The sequence below is a fragment of the Neofelis nebulosa genome, chromosome 1 (genome assembly GCF_028018385.1).
Source record: "Neofelis nebulosa isolate mNeoNeb1 chromosome 1, mNeoNeb1.pri, whole genome shotgun sequence".
Lineage (NCBI taxonomy): Eukaryota > Metazoa > Chordata > Mammalia > Carnivora > Felidae > Neofelis > Neofelis nebulosa.
In genome coordinates this window covers 172728570-172753192 of record NC_080782.1, presented here as the reverse complement: position 1 = coordinate 172753192, position 24623 = coordinate 172728570, and the positions used below count along the sequence as shown (strand labels likewise).

Below are 24623 nucleotides of genomic sequence, written 5' to 3'. Positions count from 1 at the left end.
GCTTCCTTTTCCTAATGCTAGAGAATCCCATTCAGCCATAGACAGATGCAGTATCTCATACTGTGGTCCTCCATTTTGCTTGACTTGTTGAATCACTGGTGACCAGAAGCATGCAAGGCTCTTGCAGAGCAGAGAAAGCCAACCCCACTGGTTTGTCTCTACTTGCTATTCCCAGTCTCTTCCCGCCCCCCACCCCACCACCCCCACCTTGGTCCTTTGGCATACCTGACCTTCTAAACCTGACTTTTTTTTTTTTTTTTAGAGTGAGACAGGAAGTGCGTGTGCACAAACAGGACAGGGGCGGGGGGGTGGGGGAGAGAGAGAGAGAGAGAGAGAGAGAGAGAGAGAGAGAGAATGAATGAATGAATGAGAGAGAGAGAGAGAGAATGAGAGAATGAGAGAATGGGAGAATATCCCAAGCAGGCTCCATGCTGAGCATGGTCCCACTCGGGGCTCAATCCCACAACCCTGGGATCATGACTTGAGCCGAAATCAAGAGTTGGACACTCAATTGACTGAACCACCCGAGCACCCCAAAACCTCACTTTAAATGTACCTATTCCTTGAAGTCCTTCTCTGGCAAGACCACTTCCATTTTGATGGCTCCGTTTCTCTGTAGCCCCTCAGTCTTTAAGTGCTACAAATGTGACAGACTTACTTGCACTTTAACTGTTAAGATATATGCATGAGTTAACCTGACCCCAACCCAAGATCACATTTGTTGAGGTAAGTCACTGTGTCCTACTGGAGTCTCAGCAAGTGTTAGCCAATTTATCAGTGGTATTACCAGACCAGGAGAAGGTCATGTGGCATAGAAAGATGCTTGCAGATGAAGGAGAAGAAGTGGGTAAGATAGATAGCATCTTCCCCTATCACCCTCCCCTCAGTCATCCAACTTGAGCCCCACCAAAGAGCCAAGCTCCACTCGAAACCATGTTTTGAGTACTGGGTTCTGGGGATTCAAAGATGTATGAGACATGGCCCCTTCCCTCAAGAGTCTCACAGCTTACTGAGAAAGATAGCAGTGTAAACAGATCATTACAATAGAGTGTGACAAGGGTTGTAATGAGAAGCTGTATAGAGAAAGGAAGGTGAGGGGTGCCTGGCTGGCTCAGTCAGTAGAGCATGTGACTCTTTTTGTTTTTTTTTCTTTAAGTGAGCTCTATATCCAATATGGGGCTTGAGCTCATGACCCCAAGATCAAGAATTGCATGCTCTACTGACTGAGCCAGCCAGGTGCCTGGAGCCTTGAGTTTTGAACTCAGGTTGGTGGGTTTGAGCCCCAAGTTGGGTGTAGAGTTTATTTTAAAAAAAGGAAGGAGAGATCAGTCCTACCAGGGAAGTCTGGAAATGCTTCATAGACATGACATCTGACATTTTGAAAGATGAAGAGTGTACAGGACAGACAAGGAGAGGTGCTTCAGAGCAGAGAACAGAGCATATGGGAAAGGTACAGAAGAGTGTGAGTGTGTGGGTGGATAGGTGAGTAGACTGGCAGGAGACAAGGCTGAAAGCAGAGGTAGGGTCTAGTCTCCTCATGGGGAGCCCTGGTCAGGAGATTGCACTTGATTTTGTAAGTCCAAAGGGAACCACAGCCAGGTTTAAGCAAATGGATGATCCTGTCCAGTATTTTAGAAAGATAACATGATCCCAATTAGGAAGGTGCTCCTTCCCAGTAAGTATCCCAGCAGTCTCTCAGTAAGACCTCCCCATGGGGCTGTGGGTGCCTGGCAACCAAACTAACATCCTTAAAGGAATGTCATAACTGAGTCATGAGGAAACCAAGGCCATAATAGGGCCTGTCCAAGGACTCTCCAGGGTGATAGGTTGAAAAACTGGAAAGAAAGAAGAATGAAACAGTGTCCATCAGAATACCTCAGTGGAGCATCACCCTCTGCCTTCTTGAGGAGTAGGGGGGAGCAGCTGACTTTGTGAGGGAGGAAGAGCTAATCACAGGCCATGCTGGGCCTCCCAAGATTTAAGCAAATAGAGGGCACAACCAAGATCTTGAAGAAAAATTTCATAATGGTCAAGGCTGACAAAAGTTTTAGGAATTCACTGGAAACTGCCAAGGTAAGTGTTTCACTGGCATTAGACTTAGAGTCATGCAGGAAGAACGTCCCCCTGAAAAAGAAGGACTGTGACAGCTGTACTCAAATGTTCTCACTTGTGCCAGTGGAGCACCACCATCACTGGAATGTCAGAGGGAGCTCCCTGGATGCTCAGAGATGTGATTTGGAAATAAAGTGAGTAGGAAAAGAATTAGATCAATTTGTATTTCTAGTAAATTACCCTAGAGAAAATTCAATACCCTAGAGAAAACATTCTCAAGTGTTAAGTGCCAGAAATCAAAATGTCGGGGCGCCTGGGTGGCTCAGTCGGTTGGGCATCCGACTTCGGCTCAGGTCATGATCTCGCAGTTCGTGAGTTCAAGCCCCGCGTCAGGCTCTGTGCTGACAGCTCAGAGCCTGGAGCCTGTTTCAGATTCTGTGTCTCCCTCTCTCTCTGACCTTCCCCCATTCATGCTCTGTCTCTCTCTGTCTCAAAAACGAATAAACGTTAAAAAAAAATTTTTTTAATTAAAAAAAAAAATCAAAATGTCTGAATGTTTCCTATAAATGTGATCACTGTTGTCATCACACCACCATCATCATCAACACTTTTGCTTTCAAATTGTAAGTCAGATTCTCCCCCATGAAGAACTTCCAGGTCTGGTAAAGTTCATGTTATCTCAGTGCCTGCCTTATCAACAGGGAATGACTGAGTTATTAGAAAAACTATAGCCCAGGGTGCCTGGGTATAGCAGTCAATTAGTTCAGCATCTGACTCTTGATCTCAGCTCAGGTCCTGATCTAATGGGTTCATGAGTTAGAGCCCCGCACCGGTCTATGTGCTAACAGTGCAGACCCTGCTTGGGATTCCGTCTCTCCAACCCTCTCCCCCTCCCCCACTCGTGCGTGTGCCCTCTCTCTCTCTCTCTCTCTTAAAATAAATAAGTAAACTTAAAAACAACTATAGCTAGCCCAATGGTTATTGTTTTCTGTGCTATGCAGATAACATGCATGCTAAGGTAATACTGTCCTTCACTTCCAGGAGCCTGAAACCCTAAACGTGTATAGTAAAATGTGCCAAAGTGACTGACCAGTGATTTATTACAACAAATAATAGGTAATCGTTGACTAAAAGCCCACTGCATACAGCGCTCCATGGCAACTCTAACAGGAAATGCATGACGTGTGCTAGGTATACAATATCGTATCCGTGTGAATAGTGCAAACTGGCAAACATGATCCTGAATGGATAAGAAGGGCAGTCACTTCAGACCCAGAGATCTCTCTGTGCTCTTCACAGTGGCCTTTTCTCTAATTCTTGTTGCATTTTATGGCACCTGCTTCTTCTCTTTCCTGTCTCCCCCAGCACACTTCTCCTTGAGGGCACGGATCAGATCGTATCCATATCAAAGTGGGCCTGTTTCTTTTTTATAACAATTTTTTTTTTAAGTTTATTTATTTTTGAGAGAGAATCCCAAGCAGGCTCCACACTATCAACACAGAGTCTGACTTGGGGCTCAAACCCAAAACTGTGAATCATGATCTGAGCCAAAATCAAGAGTGGACACTTAACTGACTGAGCCACCCAGGTGTCTCAGCCTTCTTTTGTGTGTGTGTGTGTGTGTGTGTGTGTGTGTGTGTGTCACACACACTTTTTTAAAAAATGTTTATTTTTGAGAGAGAAAACACAAGTGGGGGAAAGGCAGAGGGAGACAGAATCCAAAGCAGCCTCCAAGCTCTGAGCTGTTAGCGCAGAGCCCAACGGGGGGCTTGAACCCATGAACTGTGAGATCACGACCTGAGTGGAAGTTGGATGCTTAACTGACTGTGCCACCCAGGTGGCCCAGCCTGTTTTTAAGCAGGGGAACTAAAACACCGAACTTCTCTAACTTGAATGTGCTTCAGAACCATGAGAGGATTCCTGGCCAATCCTTCACCCACCAGCCTTCTGCATCAAACCATATAGGATCAGACCCTATATGCATTTTAACAAGCCACGTCCCCTACCATCCCTGTCAATGATTCTGATCCAGTTGGTCAGGAGAACACTTTTCAATCGATAAGCTTAAGGTATAATCCTAGAGCACAGGCTTTGGACCAGCTACAGCTAGCTGTTATCCTAGTCCTATACTCACTGGCCACCGGGCAGGCATCTATAAGTTTTTTAAGTTCCTTGTGCCCCAGTTCCCTCAGTTATAAAATGAGGATAGATATGAAACTTAATAGAAATGAAATAGAACAGTGGCTGCTGGGGATGGGAGTAAGTTGTCAATGGGGACAGAGTTTCAGTTCTGCCGGATGGAAAATTTCTGGAGATCTGTTGCACAACAATGCAAATATACTTAACATTACTAAAGTGTATGTTTAAAAATGGCTAAGATGACAAATTTTATGTGTTTTTACCACAATTAAAAAGAGAAAGAAATTTTTAATGGGGTTGCATAATAGTATTGACTTCACACTGTTATGAGCGGTACCTGAATAAAGCATGTCAAGTCTCTGACATAGTCTCTGATCTAGCAACTGCTCAAAAAATTACAGCTATTATTATTGTTGTAGTCGGTAAGGTAGTTCAGGTGGTTAACTATGAATAAGTTACTATTAAAGGCATTTTAAACCTAATGAGAGTCTGAATCTTCAAGCTGATGGAGGTTCTGTATACTTTTTGAAATAGTGTGCTAATTTCTCAGGAAAGCACCAGGCTGGAAAATGGAAATTTATCTATAATCACTCATTAAGACTGTTTCAAACCCTCCCCACAGACCCAAGTAACTTTTGGCAAACTGCATTTTTCCAAATCCTGACCAACAGACCATTCACATTTCACATGTAGAGGCTTATGTTTTAAAAAAGCCGACCATATTATAGGTCAATATGTGAAAGCAGGACGGTATTCATTTTGGTAAACTGATTCTTAACACTAAAGTCCTCAATTTGCAGAGATAAAGAAAACAAAGCACAAAAATGTTGAACTTTGTTTTTCAGCTTAAGCTTAATGAAGTCAAGCAAAATCTGCCACTGTAAAAGAAAGGCTCTCCATGAAATACTTTGCGTCTTTGATGTGCATGTGGAACCCAAACAGATTTGGGAAACATGGCATAAGCCCAAGGCCGTCATTTTGATTCTGTGTGCATTGTTTTGATTTCATGTGCATCTATTCTAATTTCATCTCTCCAGCCTATTATTTAAACCTTAGCAGGACTGATGTGCTGTTTTACAGGGGCATAATCCACTTGGTGGTCGGATAACCAGGAGGCCTTCGGTCTTCATCACTTACTCCAATGAGAAAACTAGACTATTGCCTTGTAAAACAGCATGAGTCCCACACCCTGATTTCACATGCTATTCTAACCCATGGAACATCCCTGGAACTTCTAATTGAATTCATAAAATTCATCATGGTCACAGAGATGACCAAAATTAGCTCTAGGCTGAATGAAATTAGGCAAAAGTCAGTCTGGAGATATAAATAGTAAAAACGAGAGGGTTAGAAAATGACTTCAGATACAGGATTTTAGGCCAACACAGGTGTTCATAGGAATCAGATTCTAAGGCTGAGAAGGTTAGGTACCACTGGTTAAACCTCTAATCCCATTGGCTTTTAAATCTCTCTTGATTGAAAACTAAATTCCAAAGTCATTGCTAAGGATCCCCTGCCACTTTTTAAATCTCCATTCTGTGTATAACTCTTGTAATTATGGGAGATAAGGGTTTCCAGAGAGACCAGAAGAGCCATTCCAGAACTTCTGAATAATGACAACATTGACTGTTGAGAGGTGGTACTTGTGAAATCCAGCAATGGATGGCAGTATATGCAGATGGACCATCAGCAAGGATTATGATGGCTCCAGTCCACCAGCATCCTTGCCAACAGGTGGAAGGAAGGAGTCTTAAGAAGAATTGTGATTGTAAATGGCAAAAAGAAGTGATTAAAAGAACACAAATAACCAGACATTAACTTCAGATTCTGAGCTTACTGCCTTCTGTCCATTTAATCTTTCTTTGGTGCAGTGAAGACACTTCTCGTTACCTTAATATGTGGGTCTCTGATAAAGGCTTGAGGTTCTGATAACCCAGGTATTGGCTCCAGCTCTAACTTTTCCTAGTCACATGACCTTGGAAAATCACTTCCCTACTCTGGGCCTCAGTTTCCTCATGAGAACAGGACCTAGGACCTAGATCACATGACACATTCAATAAGTATTTGTAGAAGTTTAAAAGAAAAGGTATCTGAAAAATGGGGATAAATCAGGAGATCTCAGAGATTCTTTCCAGACTCACCATTCAACAGACCTGTGACTTCTTTGTTACAGGCTCATGTCCCTTGTCATTCTAGTCCTCTCCTACATGTGTGTACCAACAGAGGAGTCTCTTTTTATTCAGTGCAATCCTACCTTACATTTTCTCATCACATGATAGTGTTACCCCTCAATTATGTTACAAGAAGGAAGCATTTTGCCATTAACCTGATCATATAGTTATTTTTTCAAACAACGATTGGTCACCAGAGCATATTATTATTTTTAAAGTTCTAGGCAATATTTCAAAACTATACAAGGAAGTATTTGCATTTTCCTTCCATAGTTTTCTGCCTGATTTCAAGAGTTAAATGAACAGTTTCAAATACCTTGTGTGTGATGCTTTTCCCCTCCATTAAAATGCTGAAGGGCTTTTTCTCCCCCCTCTTTAGGAGGAAAAAAGAAATCTTTCCCCTGTAATTTACTTTGGCTTTCTCAAAAGTTGGGTGGGAAAGTCAATATAATTCAGGTGGAATCTAAAATGTTCTTGTACAAGTGTGCACAGAAAGGAAGCCTATAATTTCTGAACATTCTTTTAGGAAGTTTGTATTCTCTGTTTTCCAGGGAGCCTTTACTTTCCAAGGGAGTATGATCGACATGCCATTACTGAAGCAAGCCCAGAACATTGTTACGCTTGCCACATCCATCAAGGAAAAATGATCTGTTAAATGAAGCTCTCATCAGGTGGGCTGAACATATACAGTGGGTTTCTTAAAGACAAACCATAATACTCAAGGCAACTTGTTAGTATGCCAGATTGGAACCTTTCTCCATTTACAGTTCATGGTAATCACAATTTTTTGTTGTTGTTATCTCACTGGCCAGTTGTTCCTCTAAAAATGAACTTTCTTCTTTTTGGTTCCAAGCTTATGATTTTATTGCTCATGAATGTGTTGCAAATATGCACTTACGATTTCACAGGGAGATAAAATCGTGGCGAGAGATGGGCTGAAGGGATGTTAGGTCTTTAATGAAACAGATCTTTTCCGAATACGTATGCTCCCTTCACATTTCTCACGTTAGATGTTTCCCCTGTCGTTCATTTGTTCATTCAACACTGTAAATAATTTTAAGGCCAGTCTTAAAAAAAAAAAAAAAACAGTAACTACCCAAAGGGGTTGCGTTTAGCTCCTAGAAATCTGATAAAACAAGAGATGGCATAGAAAAGTTAAGTATCATTTTTGTTCATACAGATACCTTGTAAAAATAAATCTTCAAAACAGATTACTCTTAACCTCCACCTCCCCAAATGAAACACCCATACATATGGGCTCTAGGTAAGGACTATGAAAGCCTTCATCCTGGGTGAATGCTTTGGGTCAACAGTTAACCAGCAATTAAAAAAAAAATGTGCAGAAACACAAGACCATCTATTCTCTCCCTTAATTTCCCCATTTAACTGTTTGCCATTGAGGCCATTCCCCCCCTGCAAATGTATGGCTGGAACAGGCCCCCTCAGCAATAAACTTGTAGCCTCTAAGAAGACACAATGGGGCAGATCTGGTGCATATGGTCCCCTGCGAGATTTGCATCACATTAGAGATGCTGCTGCAGGTCATATGGGTGGTGTGGTTAACGGGCTTAGTAAAGCTGTTTTGAAGAGGTTAACCCAGCTTGTAGTAAGGGTAAATAAACATAACAACCAGCCATTCTTCCCTATTCAGCATGTGCTCTTATATTGGAGGCTAAAGGGTATTGAAGCTGGGAAGGATCAACTTGTGTTTGCCAGAGGACGCCAATGAAATTTGAAACACCAACAATCAGAGATTTTGTTTCTGCTCCTCATTAAATCATGCGCTTTTGTGTTGAGACTCTGGACGACCGTTCTTTAAGAAATTAACAGAATGGGAAGTTTTAAACTCTACACCAACCTTTTCATGACCTACACAGCAGCAAAGCTGCTACTCTTAGACAAACACCGCGGGGAAGGCTGTTCTGTTTATTTAAATTTGTAAATAGAAAACAGTTTTTGATTTTCATTTTTCACCCCCTCCTACCCCCTTGTTGTTTATTTCCTCCGTGGCCCCTACTGTATGCCCCAACCAGGGGTCTTCTTTGCCCCTGCCTCTTCCAGTTCCTACAGAAGTCCGAGAGAGAAGTAGAGTTGAAGGTTATATACAAGGAAGGGCACCGTGGAACCCAAGCAAAGCAAGAGGCCCACACACCATCTTGCATCACCCGCCCACCCAATGCACTGCAGGAAGGGGATGATTCGGTTCTGACAGGCATGCAGAAGGAACCTGACCCAGGCAGGACAGTTCTGGGGAAATACATTCTTAAAACACCCAGCTAATAATCCCAAACTTGGGACCTGAGGAGAGAGCTCTTGAACTGAGTGAGATGGGATGTGTGTGCTAAGCTGGGGTTCTGACCTGCGATGGGCTGCATGTCTCCTCTCCTTGGTGCACCCCTCCCCCCAGCCCCTCCTGGGAGCATTGTTACCCTTCACCTTGGTTATCCTGTGCCGCCCCAGGGTTAGCTGGAAAGGAAGGGAGGCGCAACCCCATCCTCACGTGGAGGAGCAGGAAGGAGGAAGGTGGCATCTCAGCCAAGGAGATGGGAGAGTGGGAAGTGGGAGATGACTGGCATGCAGCCAAACCAGGCTTCAGGCCTGCGGACAGAGGCAGTGGGCAGAGTGACCCCGGTGGCAGCACCCATCACCACCACCAGCGTTGCAGCTGTGCCGACCTAGGCTGGTAGTCATGTGCGCACCGGGAGGTTCGGGACCACCAGCCAGGTTCGGCCCCTCCCCTCAGAACACACAGACACAGGAGGACTGCTCAGAAGGCAGAAGGCAAGGGGAGACCTCCTCTCATCCTGACCTGTTGCACACACACACCTCCTCCTCCCGGTGTTAGAACTGCCTTAAACATAAGAGGGAAATAAAAGCCTTCCTTCAGACTTCCCTACAGGCAGCCCCCACTTCAACCCAATTGCCCTTCCCATCCTCCTGTGTTGTTGCAGATAACCAGTCCGGGCTTTGACAAGATGAAAGGGCAGACATTCTACTCTCCACCCCAGTTACACAGGCAACCCCCAAACCCTACAAGGGGGCCTCCTCAGGCAGGGGGCTCAGAGAGGCAAGCCCTCCCTCTCAGGGGACCTCAGATGCCATGGTGAAGGCATTCGGACCTTGGGAAAAGCAGTCCCCTCAGTAAGGTCTAGACGCGGCTAGGACTCCCCACCCCCATCACCAGCAGCCCCGTGGGTTCCTAGGTCCCCCAACCATGTTGGACTGACTGGTCACCATACCCTTTACCTGACACCCAAATGTTGCATTTATCATCTTACTCATAATCCCGTGGTCTGATTATGGTAGGATCGTGAGACTAGGACCCACTTGCGCCAGAAGTCTGGACCAAGGTCCTGCTCTGAGCAGAAACCCTAAGGAGAGCCCCGGAAGAGGCTTTAGTCAGGGTCAGGGACCTTGCGGGGGTTCCTCCAGCTAGGAATGGACTACAAGAGGACCTTGCAACCATCTGATTAATTAAAAACCATACCTGTTTATGTTTTGTATAGCTCATCACAGGCTGCTTTGCCATATCACCCCCTTGTTATTAATTCTTGGGGGCTAAATTATGGATAACACTATTAAAACATTATCAGAACTAATGAGAAACAATTACTTAGAAAATGAGCCAGGACAAGATTGAGTTGAGAACATCAGTGGTGATCACCGTAGATTAGTTTAATAAATCATCAGGTGCAAGGCAGGGCTGACTGTATGTATGCAAAGCCCTGTCACGGGAAAATGAAATTGAGATTTTTTTTTGCATAATTTTTTCATTAATCTCAATAGGACCCGTGTGGTGTAGATTGTTTTATTCCCCTAATACCTTGCCCGAGGGAGGGGGGTGCCCAATAATGTCTTCATTGTTTTACTGAGGTCTTAATGACATCTGTGACAACCTCATTTTAATGTATAGAGGATTATATCAGTACAATCATGTTTTATTGAAATGGTGAGGGAGACTCCGGTGGGGTCAGGCACTGTCTGTTAGCACAGGATGGGAATTTCCTCGGGAATCTGGGTTCAGTTCCCTTAAAATTTCCAAGTATAGATCCACTGGCTGCCCTTAGGTCCTCTCCTCCGGGGACAGGCTGGGAAAAGCTTCCTCAAGAAGACTTCACCGCCTCCTATTTGAATGTGAAAGTAGCTGCTTGCATGGCGTATTTTGCGGGGTAAATAGAACACAACATGTAGGATTTTTTTTTTCCTTTTCTAAAATATACCTGTTATTATTACCATTAACACATTAGCCCCTTAAGAGTTCTGCCCTAGTTCGGGAAAATGACCTTCACTGGAGACCTTAGATTTTCTAACGATGTCTTAAGAGGATAAAAAAGAATACATGCTTTTTAACTTGAAGGATATTCTGGCCTTATGGTTTCCGTTAGTCTTGAAAAGCTAAATGTCTTCCGTTTTTGTTTTTGTTTTGTTTTTGCTTTTTACTTCTAGTACTTGGAAGGCAATTGATGGTACAAAACAGGTTATAAGATTATCAGCAGGATGTTGTGCATATTAATACCGGCGAAGGGCACCGAACCGGTCTGTCACCGCAGAGTTTACGCCCCAGGCTCCGGGACACTGTCCTCCCAGCCCAGAGACCCTCCCCCCGCGAGGTTTCCACATTGCAATTTAGGGGGAAAGTGGAGGAAAGTAATTAACAGAGCGCAACATTTCAATGTTAAAACTTCCATCTTCCTTTCCGCGCTTTATTTTAAATCGGGATAAGGGGTGGGGGGTGGGGGGAGGCGCTAACAGCGCACAAAATGGGAAATAAATTACATTAAAATACCTTAACTTAGTACCTGAAATCTTGCGCGGTGATACCGGGCAGCTTTTTGCTGCCCTGTGACGGGGGATGGTGGCTGTTGTGGGTGGTAGTTTGTTTACATTCCAGCAATTATGCGGTAGCATATTTCCTTCCGAATCGATAAGAATTGCTAAACGACAAAAAGAAAGTAGTGTGTACTAAAGGAACCGAAATCGTCGTTGGCACCTTTTGTGGTCATTTGCTGCCGATCGGACCCCGTTCCAGCTAAGCAGACTGAAGCCTGCTGCATTTTTTTATTTAAAATTTTTTTTTCTTTTTTTACAAGTCTTGCAAAAGACCAGGGATTTGTCGCTCGCGCCCTTCTTTAATTTTTGTAAGTGAACGGCACGGTTTTAGTGTTTGCTTCTTCCGATGGGAAAGGCTCGGCGAGCCCGGGCAGCGCGCCCCGTCGGAAGGGCGTGCGCCCGCAGGGCCGGGACACGCAGAGTCCGCGTCCCCCGCCGCCCGCGCTTCCCGAGGACGGAGGTCGGCGGGCGGCGCGCAAGGGCACCTGGACGCGGACACTGGCGGCCCCAGAGGCCCCTCGCGCGCCCTCGGGAGGCGCGCCGTCCCTTCCCCGCGGGGCGCAGCCTGGGCCAGGGGAGCCCAGTGGGCCGGGGCTGCGGGCCCCGCTCGTCCGCCCGCCCGCCGCGGGCTGCCCGGAGCCCGCGAGCCTGTCGCGCAGCCCCGCTGTAATGGTGGCAGATCAAAGGCTGCCCCGTGTCCCCGCGGAGCCGGGACAATCCCGCGCCTTTGTGCGCTGTTGCTAGGAGCCGGAGAAACTAAGGGAAAGTGTCAGGAGCATGTTAATCAGACTCGTTACAGTGTAACAATAACGTCTCTCTCGGGTCTCCCAGGCCCCCAGCACCCCTGGCGCACCCCGCACGCAGGCCGGACACCTGCGCGGGGCCCTCGCGCCTGCCCTGGGGACCGGCCGGCCTCTGTGTCCCTCCAGCCCCGAAGTCCGCGGCTGAGCCGGGCGCGAGGACTAGTCCTAGGGGTCCTGCAAGCGCCTGGCACGTCTCCTGGGCCAGGATCCTCCTTGACCAGAGCCCCTCGCCCTTAGTCTATCAGGCTCAAATCCGATCCAAGGCCAGAGGGACCTGCGGAGAAATCGGGTCCTCCTGCTTTTCAGTCATTGAGTTGAATTTCCCAAGTTTGATTCAAACACGGTATAGAATCAAAAGGAAAATGAGCATTACATTTAGGTTGCTTTTTGGTTGAATTTCTTCAAAAGACTCTAAAACCAACTTTGCTGATTTCCCTCTCAAACCCATAGAGGGTACTGTAAGCGATAATCCCGAATTTAACAAAACAAAACAAAACAAAAAAAAACCTTTCCTGAAAGTACAGATTTCTCTGAACTTTTTTGAGAGAATCACTTCATTCGTTTATTCATTCAACAAACATCTGTTGAGCCTGACTGGGTGCCAAACAGCCAGCTAGTATGAAAGTCCTAGGACTGGTTCCGGATGCACTTTTCTTTCAAAATTAAAACGCTCTTGTGTGAAGTCAAAGGAAGAGCAAAGGCGTAAAATAATGTCAAATGCCAAAACAGAAAGTGCCATTGACTACAGTAGTGATAGAAACAAGAGAGGTGCGGATTAAGAATTTAAAACATCTGAAAAACTACACACCCTATGCTTGGAAAACCAGCCACTTTTTTCACCTGTTCCATCTCCTCCCCTCCTCTTTCAGTTTTTAGGAGCTCAGCCAGGCTGCGGTCCCGAAGCCTGGAGTCCTGCCTAACGTCTGAGGAGTGAAGTCACTTTGTAAACAGCCTGTCAGACTTGCTGAGGGAACACTCAATCTTGTCCCATTCTCCCCTTGCTGTCCATGCCCAGGGAATTGGAAGGCTGTGCTCACACTTAGGACAGAATCTGGCCAACTGGAGGTGCCTTCCTCTGGTATCTGCTCTTGTGCAGGAACCAAGGAAGTTCCCTTGGTTTAACTGCTGAACCCTAAGTCAAAGACAAAGCTTTCTATTTATCAGAAAGGGTAGAAAACTCACTCTCAAATCACCTGTGCCTATTGACCAAGGGGGAATCCTGTAACTATGTTAGACTTCTCCATTGGTCAAAATCAATTTCTCACACTGTGTGTGTAACATGTAAGCATATAGAAAACTGGTCCCAGAGATTAGTCTAAGCCCTGGAAGGAAATTTCAAGATTCCCTTCATTACATATTATAAGAGAGTTGATATACTGAAAACTCCATCTTGTGAAAAACAAGGGAGACCAAACATCAACTATATTGTGATGTTAAAATATCTAGCTAAAGGGGGAGAAATTCAGTGACAAGAAACTGGATTTTTTGGACTACATAATGCCACATAACTGGTTTGGCTGGGTTCTGTTTTGTTTTTAAACAATGAATAAGTTGCCTTAGTTATTCAGACACAATGAAAGAATCAAGAGAAAATGAACGTTCCATTTCAGATAGTTTTGTGGTGGAGAGTTTCTTCAGAAGACTATATACTCTAGGCATCTGGCTTAATTTTTTTTTTTTTTTTTTTTTTTTTTTTTTTTTTTTTTTTTTTTTGTTAATGGGCTCTTTTGAGTTCCGTGGAAGGAAGAACATAAAAACCAACATGAATTTCTGGCTTAGATTCTCTGGAAAAACTGTGTTAATAACCTGAATTCCCAGATGCGGAGAGGAGCACATCCATTGCCTCAAGCGGATTTCTCGGGACTGGAATTCATGCAGCAACTTCCGGGGAGCTCTAGGATGCTTCTCTGGTCTGGCTTGAGGGAGCTCCTGCCACCAGGAGCCCCACGGGCACTTCAACACCAGTGACACATCACCTGTGTCCAGGGGCCCTGGCCATGTGCGTCAGGATACCACTGGCTGCAGCTCCTGACTTTGCAAAGTCTTTGCCTAAGCTGCAACCCCTCCCACTCGCCCACACCCACCCAACTCCTCACCATTCTTCAAGACACACCCGGAAGGTCTGTGAACTCTCCCCAACTCCCCACACACAACTTGCTGACGTGTCCCCCACGCTGAGTCCTTCCAATGCATTGCATCAGATTTCTGTTGTAGTACTTATGCATGTGTGTCCCCCAGAGTGTGGATGCCCTGAATACTGGACATTCCATGCATCTCCGCATCCCTCTCCTGCTCATCTGTCACCCCCAGCAAGAGTTCGCTAAAAGTGTGTTTATTCGGATTACGGACTGAGTCTTTCCTCCTTCCAATGTTTAGGTTCAAATCCTGCCTTTCCGATCACCAGGCTGTATTACATTCAGACAAGTCATTTATTCTGAGCCATCAGTTTCTTCGACTATAATAATAGCACCTAATTCAAAGAGCTGCTATGAGGAGGCTGTGAGCATAGAAATGCACCACCAAAGTCCCCCTTCCAGCGTCACTCATTCGGTGGGCCAGGGCTGGGGGGGTCAGCAGACAGCCTCCAGCTGCCAGTTCCTCCTTCAACATCTGCCTCAGCTGCAGACTGCTGCCTTGCCCACGGTCTCAACCTTCTCAAGGCAGCCTGCATCCGGTGAATTTTATGTTGTGTATATATTAGCATGACTAAATAATCTTTAAAAATGAATGAATGTCAAGTAAATAAAAAAACAAACAAACATAGTACTTTTTAAAAAGCTCTAAAAAATAAAAATAAAAAATAAAAAAGCTCTAGCATCATGCTTGATGCAAAGCAGGCGTTCAGGAAAGGTCAAATACTCTCCATCCCAGTGCTGAAACTGTGCTGTAGTCCAGGATGGAAGTCCCCCTGCAGCAAAACTGGCTGGAAAGTGAATTTCTATTAAGTGAACGCCATTTTCTCAATTACGTGTGTTGGTAGGTGAAGGATAGGTCCTCCCAGGAGAACCTACTGGTGGGACCAATCCCTGGACATTTCTGGGTATGGCAGCAACTCCAATAGCCACGTGCATTCCAGGGGAGCTTTGTGGCTTTTGTTGTTGTTGTTCAGAATCTGCTAGTCCCATTCCTGAACTATGGAAATCTCTCACGACAGCGCTGTTCTGACTACAAATTCATGTTCTCATTCTGTCCAACCAACCTAATTTTGTAGAGGACCCTGAAGCTTGCTCAGGGGAGGATTATGCAGTACCGATTCCTGGCTGAAGAGGGCTCCATTCACATAGAAAAACTACAGTGTGAGTGTGCCTCTTGGAGTTGGGCAAATATTGGCCCTTTTAGTGGACTTGCTCAAGGTCACACAGCTGGCAAAACTAGGACTACAACTAATGTCTCGACATTAAACCACTAAACCACATGGCTGCACACCCAAGAAGTCCTCAGATTTCTGCTTTTACATTAAATTCCCCATTAAGGAAGCTGCAAGTTTTCTGAAACAATGAGAAAATAGCTGAAACCTCTTTTTCAATAACTGCCTCCTTCAGACGCAGTGCCTGACCTAGCAAAGATCTTTGAACTCATCACAACTGAAACAGCTGGTCATCAAACGCAGTCAGGAAGCTCCACCACCAGGCAAACACTAGCTCGAAGTGGGCCTTCCTGGCTCATCTCCTAGACTGAATATTTGCATCACTGCCCACTGAGGACTGACTGGTCTAAGTGGCTGGAGAATGTCTGGAGTAGTGTAAAGAAAGGAGTCCCAGGGGCGCCTGGGTGGCTCAGTCGGTTGGGCGACTGACTTCGAATCAGGTCATGATCTCACGGTCCGTGAGTTCGAGCCCCGCATCGGGCTCTGTGCTGACAGCTCAGAGCCTGGAGCCTGTTTCGGATTCTGTGTCTCCCTCTCTCTCTGACCTTCCCCCATTCATGCTCTGTCTCTCTCTCTGTCTCTAAAATGAATAAACGTTAAAAAAATTAAAAAAAAAAATGAAAGAAAGAAAGGAGTCCCAGTGGAGGGATGAAGGAGCAGGGTGTAGACCTCAAGACTCACCAAGCTGTGTTAGCCTGGGTCCCCCCTTGGCTCTGGCCTCACTGCTTTGGCCCCTCCTCCATGGCCTTCATTCTGTCTCATCTTTCTTATCTAGTCTTTGTGTCCACTGTGGTTCTGCTTCCACGTCCCTCTTCATTAGTTTTACCTTCCTTCCCCCGCTGGCAATTCCAAAAGCAAAATCAAAAAAATGAGGTAAAAAAAAAAATTTTTTTTTCCTAATTCTGTGTCCATATTTTGGAAGTAAATCTGACGTCGTAAGTTGTGAGCTGCTTGCATGATGCTCCATAGTCCTTCATTTACTGTGAACTTGGCACAGGAAGTTTATTAGCCCATTTTACTGCAGAGAGCCCAAGTGCAGAGGACAGCTAATATTGTACTTTGGGAATCAAAGTAGAAATGCCAGTGAGGCTGCTAATTATTCAGTAAATTAAATATTGCTGCCAAAACTGCTATTCCTGATTTCCTGCATTTGATCGTGCTGTCTTACTGCAAAGGCAACATTCAGATTCTATTTAAACGACAAAGATAAGGGTCCTGCAAATTGGTTACTGGTTCCTTATGTTTTAGTAGAAATTATTTGAGTGTGCGGCCTGAAATTCATGATACTTACAAGTAACGAAGTCCAAGGGTATAAAATTTGATTTCCATCCTGTTTTTAATCTTATTCCTTTGGGGGTGGAGGGGTGAAGGGGACTTTATCGGAAAGGTAGCAATAAGTGATTATGATTATTTATAAAAACAGATATTTGCAAATTATGGTAAACATTCCATTTTAGATAACTAAGGATGTGACACCCCCCCCCCCGAAATCATTTTTTACAACTCTGCTTTGTAAAAACCTTCTTAAAAAACAATTAGTCTTTGTGTTCGCCTAAGGAATTTTAAATTGTGAGATATATTTATGAGAATATTTAAGGTAAATATTTCCAAAATAAGCAAATGAAGGGACCATGAATTTGCACGCACTGCCTCTGAAAATGAGCACATTTTTAAAATGGTTTGTTCAAACGGGGCCATTGGCCTTTTTCCTTCCTTCTCAAAGAGCATATGTGTTAGATTAGTACTCAGAAAAGAGTGTGTTTTCATAGCCTCCGGTGCTGCATTTATAAAAATCATGATGATTTTAGAACTGCACCTTCATTTTTTGAATTTTCAAAAACTTGTCCCTTTTTACTCTTTTATTTTCTTTCAACAAAACAAAGACCGAAGAACCCTTTAAGAAATTTTATACATTCCCACAGAGTCCCAGTTTGTTGACCTTCAGGCCACAGAGTAAAACCTTTCTTTTAAGTCAAGCATTCCCCATTGGGAAGCGCTCCAGCTTTTTCTTTTTATGAGGAATTTTAACTGCTGGACTTAATTTAATTATTGTATTTTGTACATACTCCCAGAAGCCCCAGGGCATGAGCTTTACTTTTTTCAAAACTTTCAAATGAATCTTTAGAAATGCACATCTCTGATGGTAATGTTACTTCTTTCACTTGTATTTCTAATCTAAATACCAAACTTGGATCTGTTTCTTGACTTATTCATGGAGAGGTTTCAGCTTGGCATTTCTTTGCCACAGATACACTTGTGAGACGACAAGCAAGGATGTGGTTATTTGAGCCCTTAGTGTGGGTGCCTAGGTTTTATAACAACAAAATAAAAACCATCTCCAGTTGAATTATGTTTTAAAACATAAGTATGTTTTTAAAATCTGATGGCTCTGGAAACATAGTCTCCAATAAGGACAGTTCCTGCGTGGATATTGCCTTGACATCAGTAGCATGCTGGCCCCGTGGCTGCGGTCTGCCCCCATCTGCCTTTTAGTGTCTACGAGATCTCCCCCAACATCAGCTGCTCCTCCCTGATCCCAGCAGAGGTTCACGTGCGAACACACACTCACGCACAGGGACTTGTCAACTCAAGCTAACAGCAAAGATTCAATATCTTCATTTCTTCTCTACTTTATCTATAAACATTTCATTGGATCCCCCTTGATTTCCAAACCAAAAACTTGAACCACATCTTGACTCTCAAAGGTGAAAAAAAAAAAAAAAAAAATATATATATATATATATATATATTTTTTTTTTTTTTGTGATTGCCTGAAAACTCATTTACGACTGTGTAAGTGTAGGACAAACATAAATTTTCCAGATTCATAAGATATGCCCAAAATACCTCATGGGGTTGGGGTTGGGTCAGTTATGAAGTAAGTTTCATTGTAGGAATGCTGAGATCTTTGAATTTGGAAAGATGTTTTGTTTTTATTTTTAAATGTTTATTTTTGAGAGAGAGGGAGAGAGAACGAGTAGGGGAGGGGCAGAGAGCGAGGGAGACAGGATCTGAAGTGGGCTCTATGCTGACAGGAGAAAGCCCGACGTGGGGCTCAAACTCACAAACCGTGAGATCATGACCTCAGCAGAAGTCAGACAGACGCTTAACTGACTGAGACACCCAGGTGCCCCTGGGTGCCCCTGGAAAGATGTTTTTTAAGCAGAATTCTCTGTGAAGTGAATCTGATTTTCTTATTGACTTTGATTGAAAATTTAAAATTATAGAAATCACAGCCTTGGGGCGCCTGGGTGGCTCAGTCGGTTGGGCGTCCGACTTCGGCTCAGGTCATGATCTCACGGTCTGTGAGTTCGAGCCCCGCGTCGGGCTCTGTGCTGACAGCTCAGAGCCTGGAGCCTGTTTCGGATTCTGTGTCTCCCTCTCTCTCTGCCCCTCCCCTGTTCATGCTCTGTCTCTCTCTGTCTCAAAAATAAATAAACGTTAAAAAAAAAAAATTAAAAAAAAAAAAAAAAAAGAAATCACAGCCTTTAGGTGCCGGAGAAGGACTTGAGAGATCATCTGGGCCAATTGTTCTCAGCCTGGCTGCACATTAGAATTACCTGGTAGGTTTTTAATAAATACCTATGTCTGGCCCCCACCGAGACTCATTAAATCAGACTGTAGCCTGACCTGTCATTTTGCAGATTAAAAAGAAAAATAGCCAAGCAAAACCCTGAAAGATTAACTGTGGCTTTTACATTAAGGGTCTAAGTCTAATTATGCCGTAACATAGTTTGGGAACTCCTAGCCAGGCTAAACTTCAGAAGCAAATTTACTTATAAGTAAATAACAAGTAAGTTTCCATAATTCTGTTTGGGGCCACATTAATTATAAAATAGTTGACTGATTCCTCCCATGTGACATACTTTCTAACATTATACACATTCACATCCCTGGCTGATTCACAGAAGAGGTTGGTATAATCATAGTCTTAAAATGTCTTACACTTAATTTTTAAAATAAGGTACATTTACATGGATGGCTGCCCTCCTGTACATTTTACTTAAAAGTTTGTCCTCTTCATACAGGGGTGCCTGGCTGGCTGGCTCGGTTTGATTAGGTGTAAATCTCTTGATTTCAGCCCAAGGCATTATCCCAGGATTTGTGGGATCGAGCCCTGAGTGGGGCTTTCCCTTGACACCACAGACCCTGCTTGGGAGTCTCTCTCTCTGCCCCTCCCCGGCTTGCACAAGTGTGTTCACTCTCTCTCTCAAAATAAATAAATAAACATTTAAAAAAAAGTTTGAGGGGTGCATAGGTGGCTCAGTCGGTTAAGCATCTGACTCTTGGTTTGGGCTCAGGTCATGATCTCACGGTTTGTGAATTCAAGCCTCTGTGCTGATGGTGAGGAGCCTGCTTGGGATTCTGCTCACTCTCTCTCTGACCCTCCCCCTGCTCTCATTCACTCTCTCAAATAAAAATAAACTTTAAATGAATAAATAATTTTTTAAAAGTTTGACTTCACCATTGGCAGTGTCATACTTCATGACTAACATTCTGCAATTTTTTTTGACATTTAAAACTTACAGGCAAAAAGCAGTATTTGTCTGTGTCATCTGAAGACCTCAAACACCTAAATTTTACATTGTACAGTTTTTACAGAAATGGGGTCAGGGATGTCAAGTAATAGCTCATCTGAGTGAGTCCCACAGCCCCCCTGGAAAGGCAGGAGTGAGCTTAGCTGTCACCCCTGATATCCCAAGAAAGCCGAAGAGACCATGCTGAGCAAGGGCTCCTTACAGGGAGAAGCCTCAGCTGGCCGGAGGGCTCCACAGGCCTGTGAGCCATCTTTGTAAACACTTGTCATCACCCAGCCTCCCCCCAGGAACATCACCTCCCTCACCTTCCTCACTTCCCTAACCTGCCTCTTTTCCCACTTTTCCCGTGAGGGATGGCATCAGGATTGGCAAGCTCAGAGGTCACAAAGGGAAGAAGTCCTGGTCCTCTTCGCAGGCAAGGACCTCCTGGGACAGATCCAAGAGGCTTTGATCTCAGTTCTTTGCCTTGGGCTAAAAGACCTCTGGTTGGCCACTCCTCTAGGATCCTAATAAGGCCAGGACCTGGGATCACAGATGCAAACCTTTTTTTTTTTTTTTTTTACCAAAGGGAGTGCTGACGGTGATTCAGGCTATAGAGTCGCTAGGAGAGGGTAGGTTTGCATATGGCAGACAGAAATAGAACAGATCATTGATTCACTCCTCCAGCAGGCATTTATTGAGCTTCTATTACGTGCCTGTGGTGATGTCACTGTGTTCATGAAGGCTAAGAGGGTAATCCTAGAGTTGGCCCTAAGTCCTCTGTGGTCCAGGAGTTCTGTCAGGAGTGAAAGCAGGGTGGGCAGTTGAGACCTTTCTTCTTCTGGTTCCCTCCACCCCCATTCTGTTCTAATTGCTCTTTATTATCCCTTATAACAAACCCACAGATGAAGCAAGAACCTAGCTCCAGATCTGAGACCAAAAAAAGAAAAAAAAAGAAAAAGAAAAATAGGAAGAGATAGGAAGAAACCTACAAATACCTTACAGGTAAATTCTCACACAGCCGAGAAAACGAATGTTAAAAAAAGATTAAAAATTTTTCATGGCAAGGAAGAACTGCTGAAAACAATATGTTTTTGCCTATCAATCATTTTCTGTTCAGGTAACCTCCGGGGCCAGCACCCCCATGGCCAGTGTCTGTGTGACCAGATGCAGTCCTCTTGGAAAATATTGGGCAGCATGTCCCAACAAACTTATCGTCACTTTCTTGCAGCTTTTTAATCTAGATCTGGGAATTTATCCTCAGGAAATTTTGTGATCCTAAATGTGGAAAAAGCCTCATTCACAAAGACTACTTAATTCATGGTGGTATTATTTAGATTATTGAGGTGTGCTTAAGTAAATGATGGGACATTTATTTGATGGACTATTAGGCAGCCCCGAAAGCTGGTGTTTCTAAGGAAAATAAGAAAGTGCTTTTAATATAAAGTTAAGTTCAAAAACAGATACCAAGCTTCATATGCAGAGTCTGGAAATGGATGGCATGGTTCTACTGCTTATTATCTACTGCTGGTACTCACCTCCCTATGCCTCAGTTTTAATTTCTATGAAATGGGAGTAAAAATAGTAGCTACCTCATAATTTGACAGGAAGCTTAAATGAGATAAGACATACAAAGAACAGTACCCAACACAGAGTAAGCCCTCAACAGATGTTAGCTGCTATTATTATTACAGTGTGATTCCAACTATATTAAAAAGCAATCAGAAGTAAATACAGCAAAATGTTAGCAATTACTGTGCTTAAATGATGAGATTCTTCGTTTTACATTTTTATATTTTCAAATTTTTCATTAAATACATATCAAATTTTGGGGGAACCTGGCTGCCTCAGTCAGTGGAGCATGCAACTCTTGATCTCGGGGTTGTGAGTTCAGGCCCCACATCAGGTGGAGAGATTACTTAAAAATAAAATCTTAGGGGCACCTGGGTGGCTCCGTCGGTAAAGCATCCGACTCTTGATTTTGGGCTGGGTCATGATATCACGGTTCATGGGATCGAGTCTCGCTGTCAGAGCAGAGCCTGCTTGGGATTTTCTCTCTCCCTCTTTCTCTGTCCCTCCCCTACTCGTGTGTGTGTGTGTGTGTGTGTGTGTGTGTGTGTGTGTGTGCGCGCGCATGCACACGCACGGACTGGCTCTCATAAATAAAACACTAAAAAGTATGTGAAATAAAATAAAATCTTAAAAATAAATACATATCGATTTTTTAAAAACTAAGTTTGGAGCTAATTACAAATAAGTCTATTGAAACACTGCTTTCGATCATTATATGGTCACACCCAGAAGACCCTGAAAAGAGAGGCCCCAGCAAGTAGTTTCCACATCATCTGAAACATCCTGCTGCCAAGACTGGCATGGGCTTCCAGGGGGACAGTAGGCTCAGCTGTATTCGGGAGTGGAAAGCACCCAGGATTTGCAAGAAATCTGGCCCCCACTCCCTGTGGGTTCTTGGGAAGACCCTTTTCCTTCTCTATAAGGAAGGATCTCTGATGCACTTAATAGCCTCAGAGAATGGGAAAAGCAGTTTGAGGGAATTTTTGAGATACTGCCTTGGGGGTAGAAGAAGGGACTCTGGAAACTGTAATGGTCCACGCCAGTTCTCCTTCCAGGGTGGACCCCAACTGCACTGTTTCCACACCTTGACCAGGTGTGAAGGGCGGTTTAGGTGGCTCCCTGACCATTTGTGGAATCATTCCTGCTTCCAGGCAGCACGCTACAGGCCGGCCTTCAAAGAAATACCAGAAGCCAAGTATCCTGTCTGTCATCACTTAATAATGCTTGAAGCTTTTCCTATAACAAAAGGGGCAGAAACAACCCTACCTCGCATCGTGGGAGCCCAATAATTCTTCCACCAGCTCTACCTACACTAGAAGGGCTTTCTCTTAACTGTAAGTATTAGATCTGACTAATCGGGACGACCACTGCCTTTGGTAAGTAAAATCGGAATAAAGTGACTGTTTGCAACTTTAGGTCACACACGACAATAAGGAGGGACTCGATAGGTTGCAATGATATGTAACTTCCTGTTGTTTTTGGTAAAATAGACAAATGTGTCCCATTTCAAGAAAGTCAACATCATTTTTCTACACATTCTCTTGCGAGGTAGGAATCAAACCACAGAGACAGAAGGGCTGTCTACTTGTTCGTTCCTGGCATCCAGCATGGTGCTTGCCCTTAATACATTTTTGTTGAGTGAATCAATGAATCAGTTAATGAAGTAGGAAACAAATGAAAGATGGTCTCCTCTCTATTGTGTTAGATGCTGGGGATATGAAGATGTGTAACTCGGGTCCCTCCCCTGGGCAGCTCACCCTGGAGGTGGAGCCAGACCCACAAATAGAGAAAGACTCAAACACGATGTGACTGATTCCTACAGTCATCTTACTGATCGTCCATACTCATGTCTTAGTTCCTCCTGAAGTTCCTCCTGTTTCAGGTGCTTATACTCAGTAACACATAATCCCTTACTTTACAACTTCCCAATCTAGTCTGGAAAACCAGCATGAAGCACAGAAAGCACGATACCACATGGAAAGCAAAACAGAAATATGTACACTGCAGAGAGGCAACACCCTGTAATTTAATCACATAGACTCTGGCATTGGACTGCTTGAATTCACAAAGCTGTGTGACCTTGGACAAGATGCTTAGCCTCTCTGGGCTTTAATCATTCCATTTGTAAAATGAGGATAATACGGAGACCTATCTTATAGGCCTTTGATGAGGAATAATTGAGTTAATATCTGTAAAACACTTAGGAAAGTGCCAAGCTCATACTTCGTACCATTATAAACATATGCGAAATAAATCTTTCCTGTCTTCTTTGAATTTTAGACTCTCATTAAGAACTCTGACTTTCTCTGTGCATGCCTGAATATTCTCCCCAGATAAGATGCATGACCAAATGCAACTCCAAAGCTGTGGGCTCAGGTTAATAGGGAAGGAGAGGTGAGATTCCTATCTGTGTATGGAAAATAATGAGCATTTGACAGAATGAAAAAAATCCTCAAAGCCAGGATACCTAAACCAGGATTGCAAATCCATTCTAAACAACCACTAAGCCCTCCTCCCTGGTCGAGGGAGGACAGACGTTGCTAATCAACCTCAGTATCCTTTCCCACTGAGTCTAGATTCAGGCTCTACATTATTTTCCAAACAGGGCTCCAGGCATTGACTACTAACCAGGGCCTATTGTATCTCTGGCCTAAAACTTATCTTAAGGTTAGCCTCGGGGTTAGTTTCCCCCTGGGAAGACGGGACAGCCTTCCCTTCCAGGCACCCTGCTGCGGAGCCACAGTGGAACTGCCTGCTCCCAGGACTGAAGGCCAGCTCCTGAAATGCCCTGCCAGACCCCACTCCTGAGAGAACACTAATGGAGCTGGTCCTACTCTGCCCTCCCTTGTGTGTCCACGGCCCTCTGTGACCTCAGCTAAGCAAGTTACTTAACTTCTCTGAGTCTCAGAATCTGATTCTTCCTGGGAAAATGGGATCTCTCTCTCTCTCTCTCTCTCTCTCTCTCTGTCTCTCTCTGCTGGAGTAACAGAGCAGACTCCCAGTAAATGGCACATGCCATATTGCTACGCCCAGCTCTGTCTTCCCACCAGCCCGTCACGGTGCCTTCATGACTTCATCCCCAGGTCCCAGCATAATATAAAACAGGGCTGGGATGCTCCTGTTTAAGCCACTGTTACCTCCCCCTCCCCCTAACACAAGACTAACTGTCTGT

The 24623-nt window shown here is 44.3% G+C and overlaps 1 protein-coding gene across 7 annotated transcripts in view; it reads left to right on the top strand.

The window, feature by feature from the left end:
• Window positions 1-23725, top strand: part of CLYBL (citramalyl-CoA lyase) — a 264184-nt gene extending 240459 nt beyond the window's left edge. Inside the window, exons 8-9 of one of the 7 annotated variants that reach the window (XM_058743881.1) lie at window positions 6914-7033; window positions 22603-23725. In XM_058743881.1, the coding sequence (XP_058599864.1) occupies window positions 6914-7009 (96 nt within the window). In that variant the 3' untranslated portion in view covers window positions 7010-7033; window positions 22603-23725. Of the gene's footprint in view, window positions 1-6913; window positions 8159-10808; window positions 11433-13727; window positions 14337-22602 lie in introns of those variants that run through there. The other 6 variants (XM_058743891.1, XM_058743870.1, XM_058743865.1 and 3 more) reach the window with 6 other exon arrangements.
• The last annotated feature ends 898 nt before the right edge of the window (window positions 23726-24623 follow it).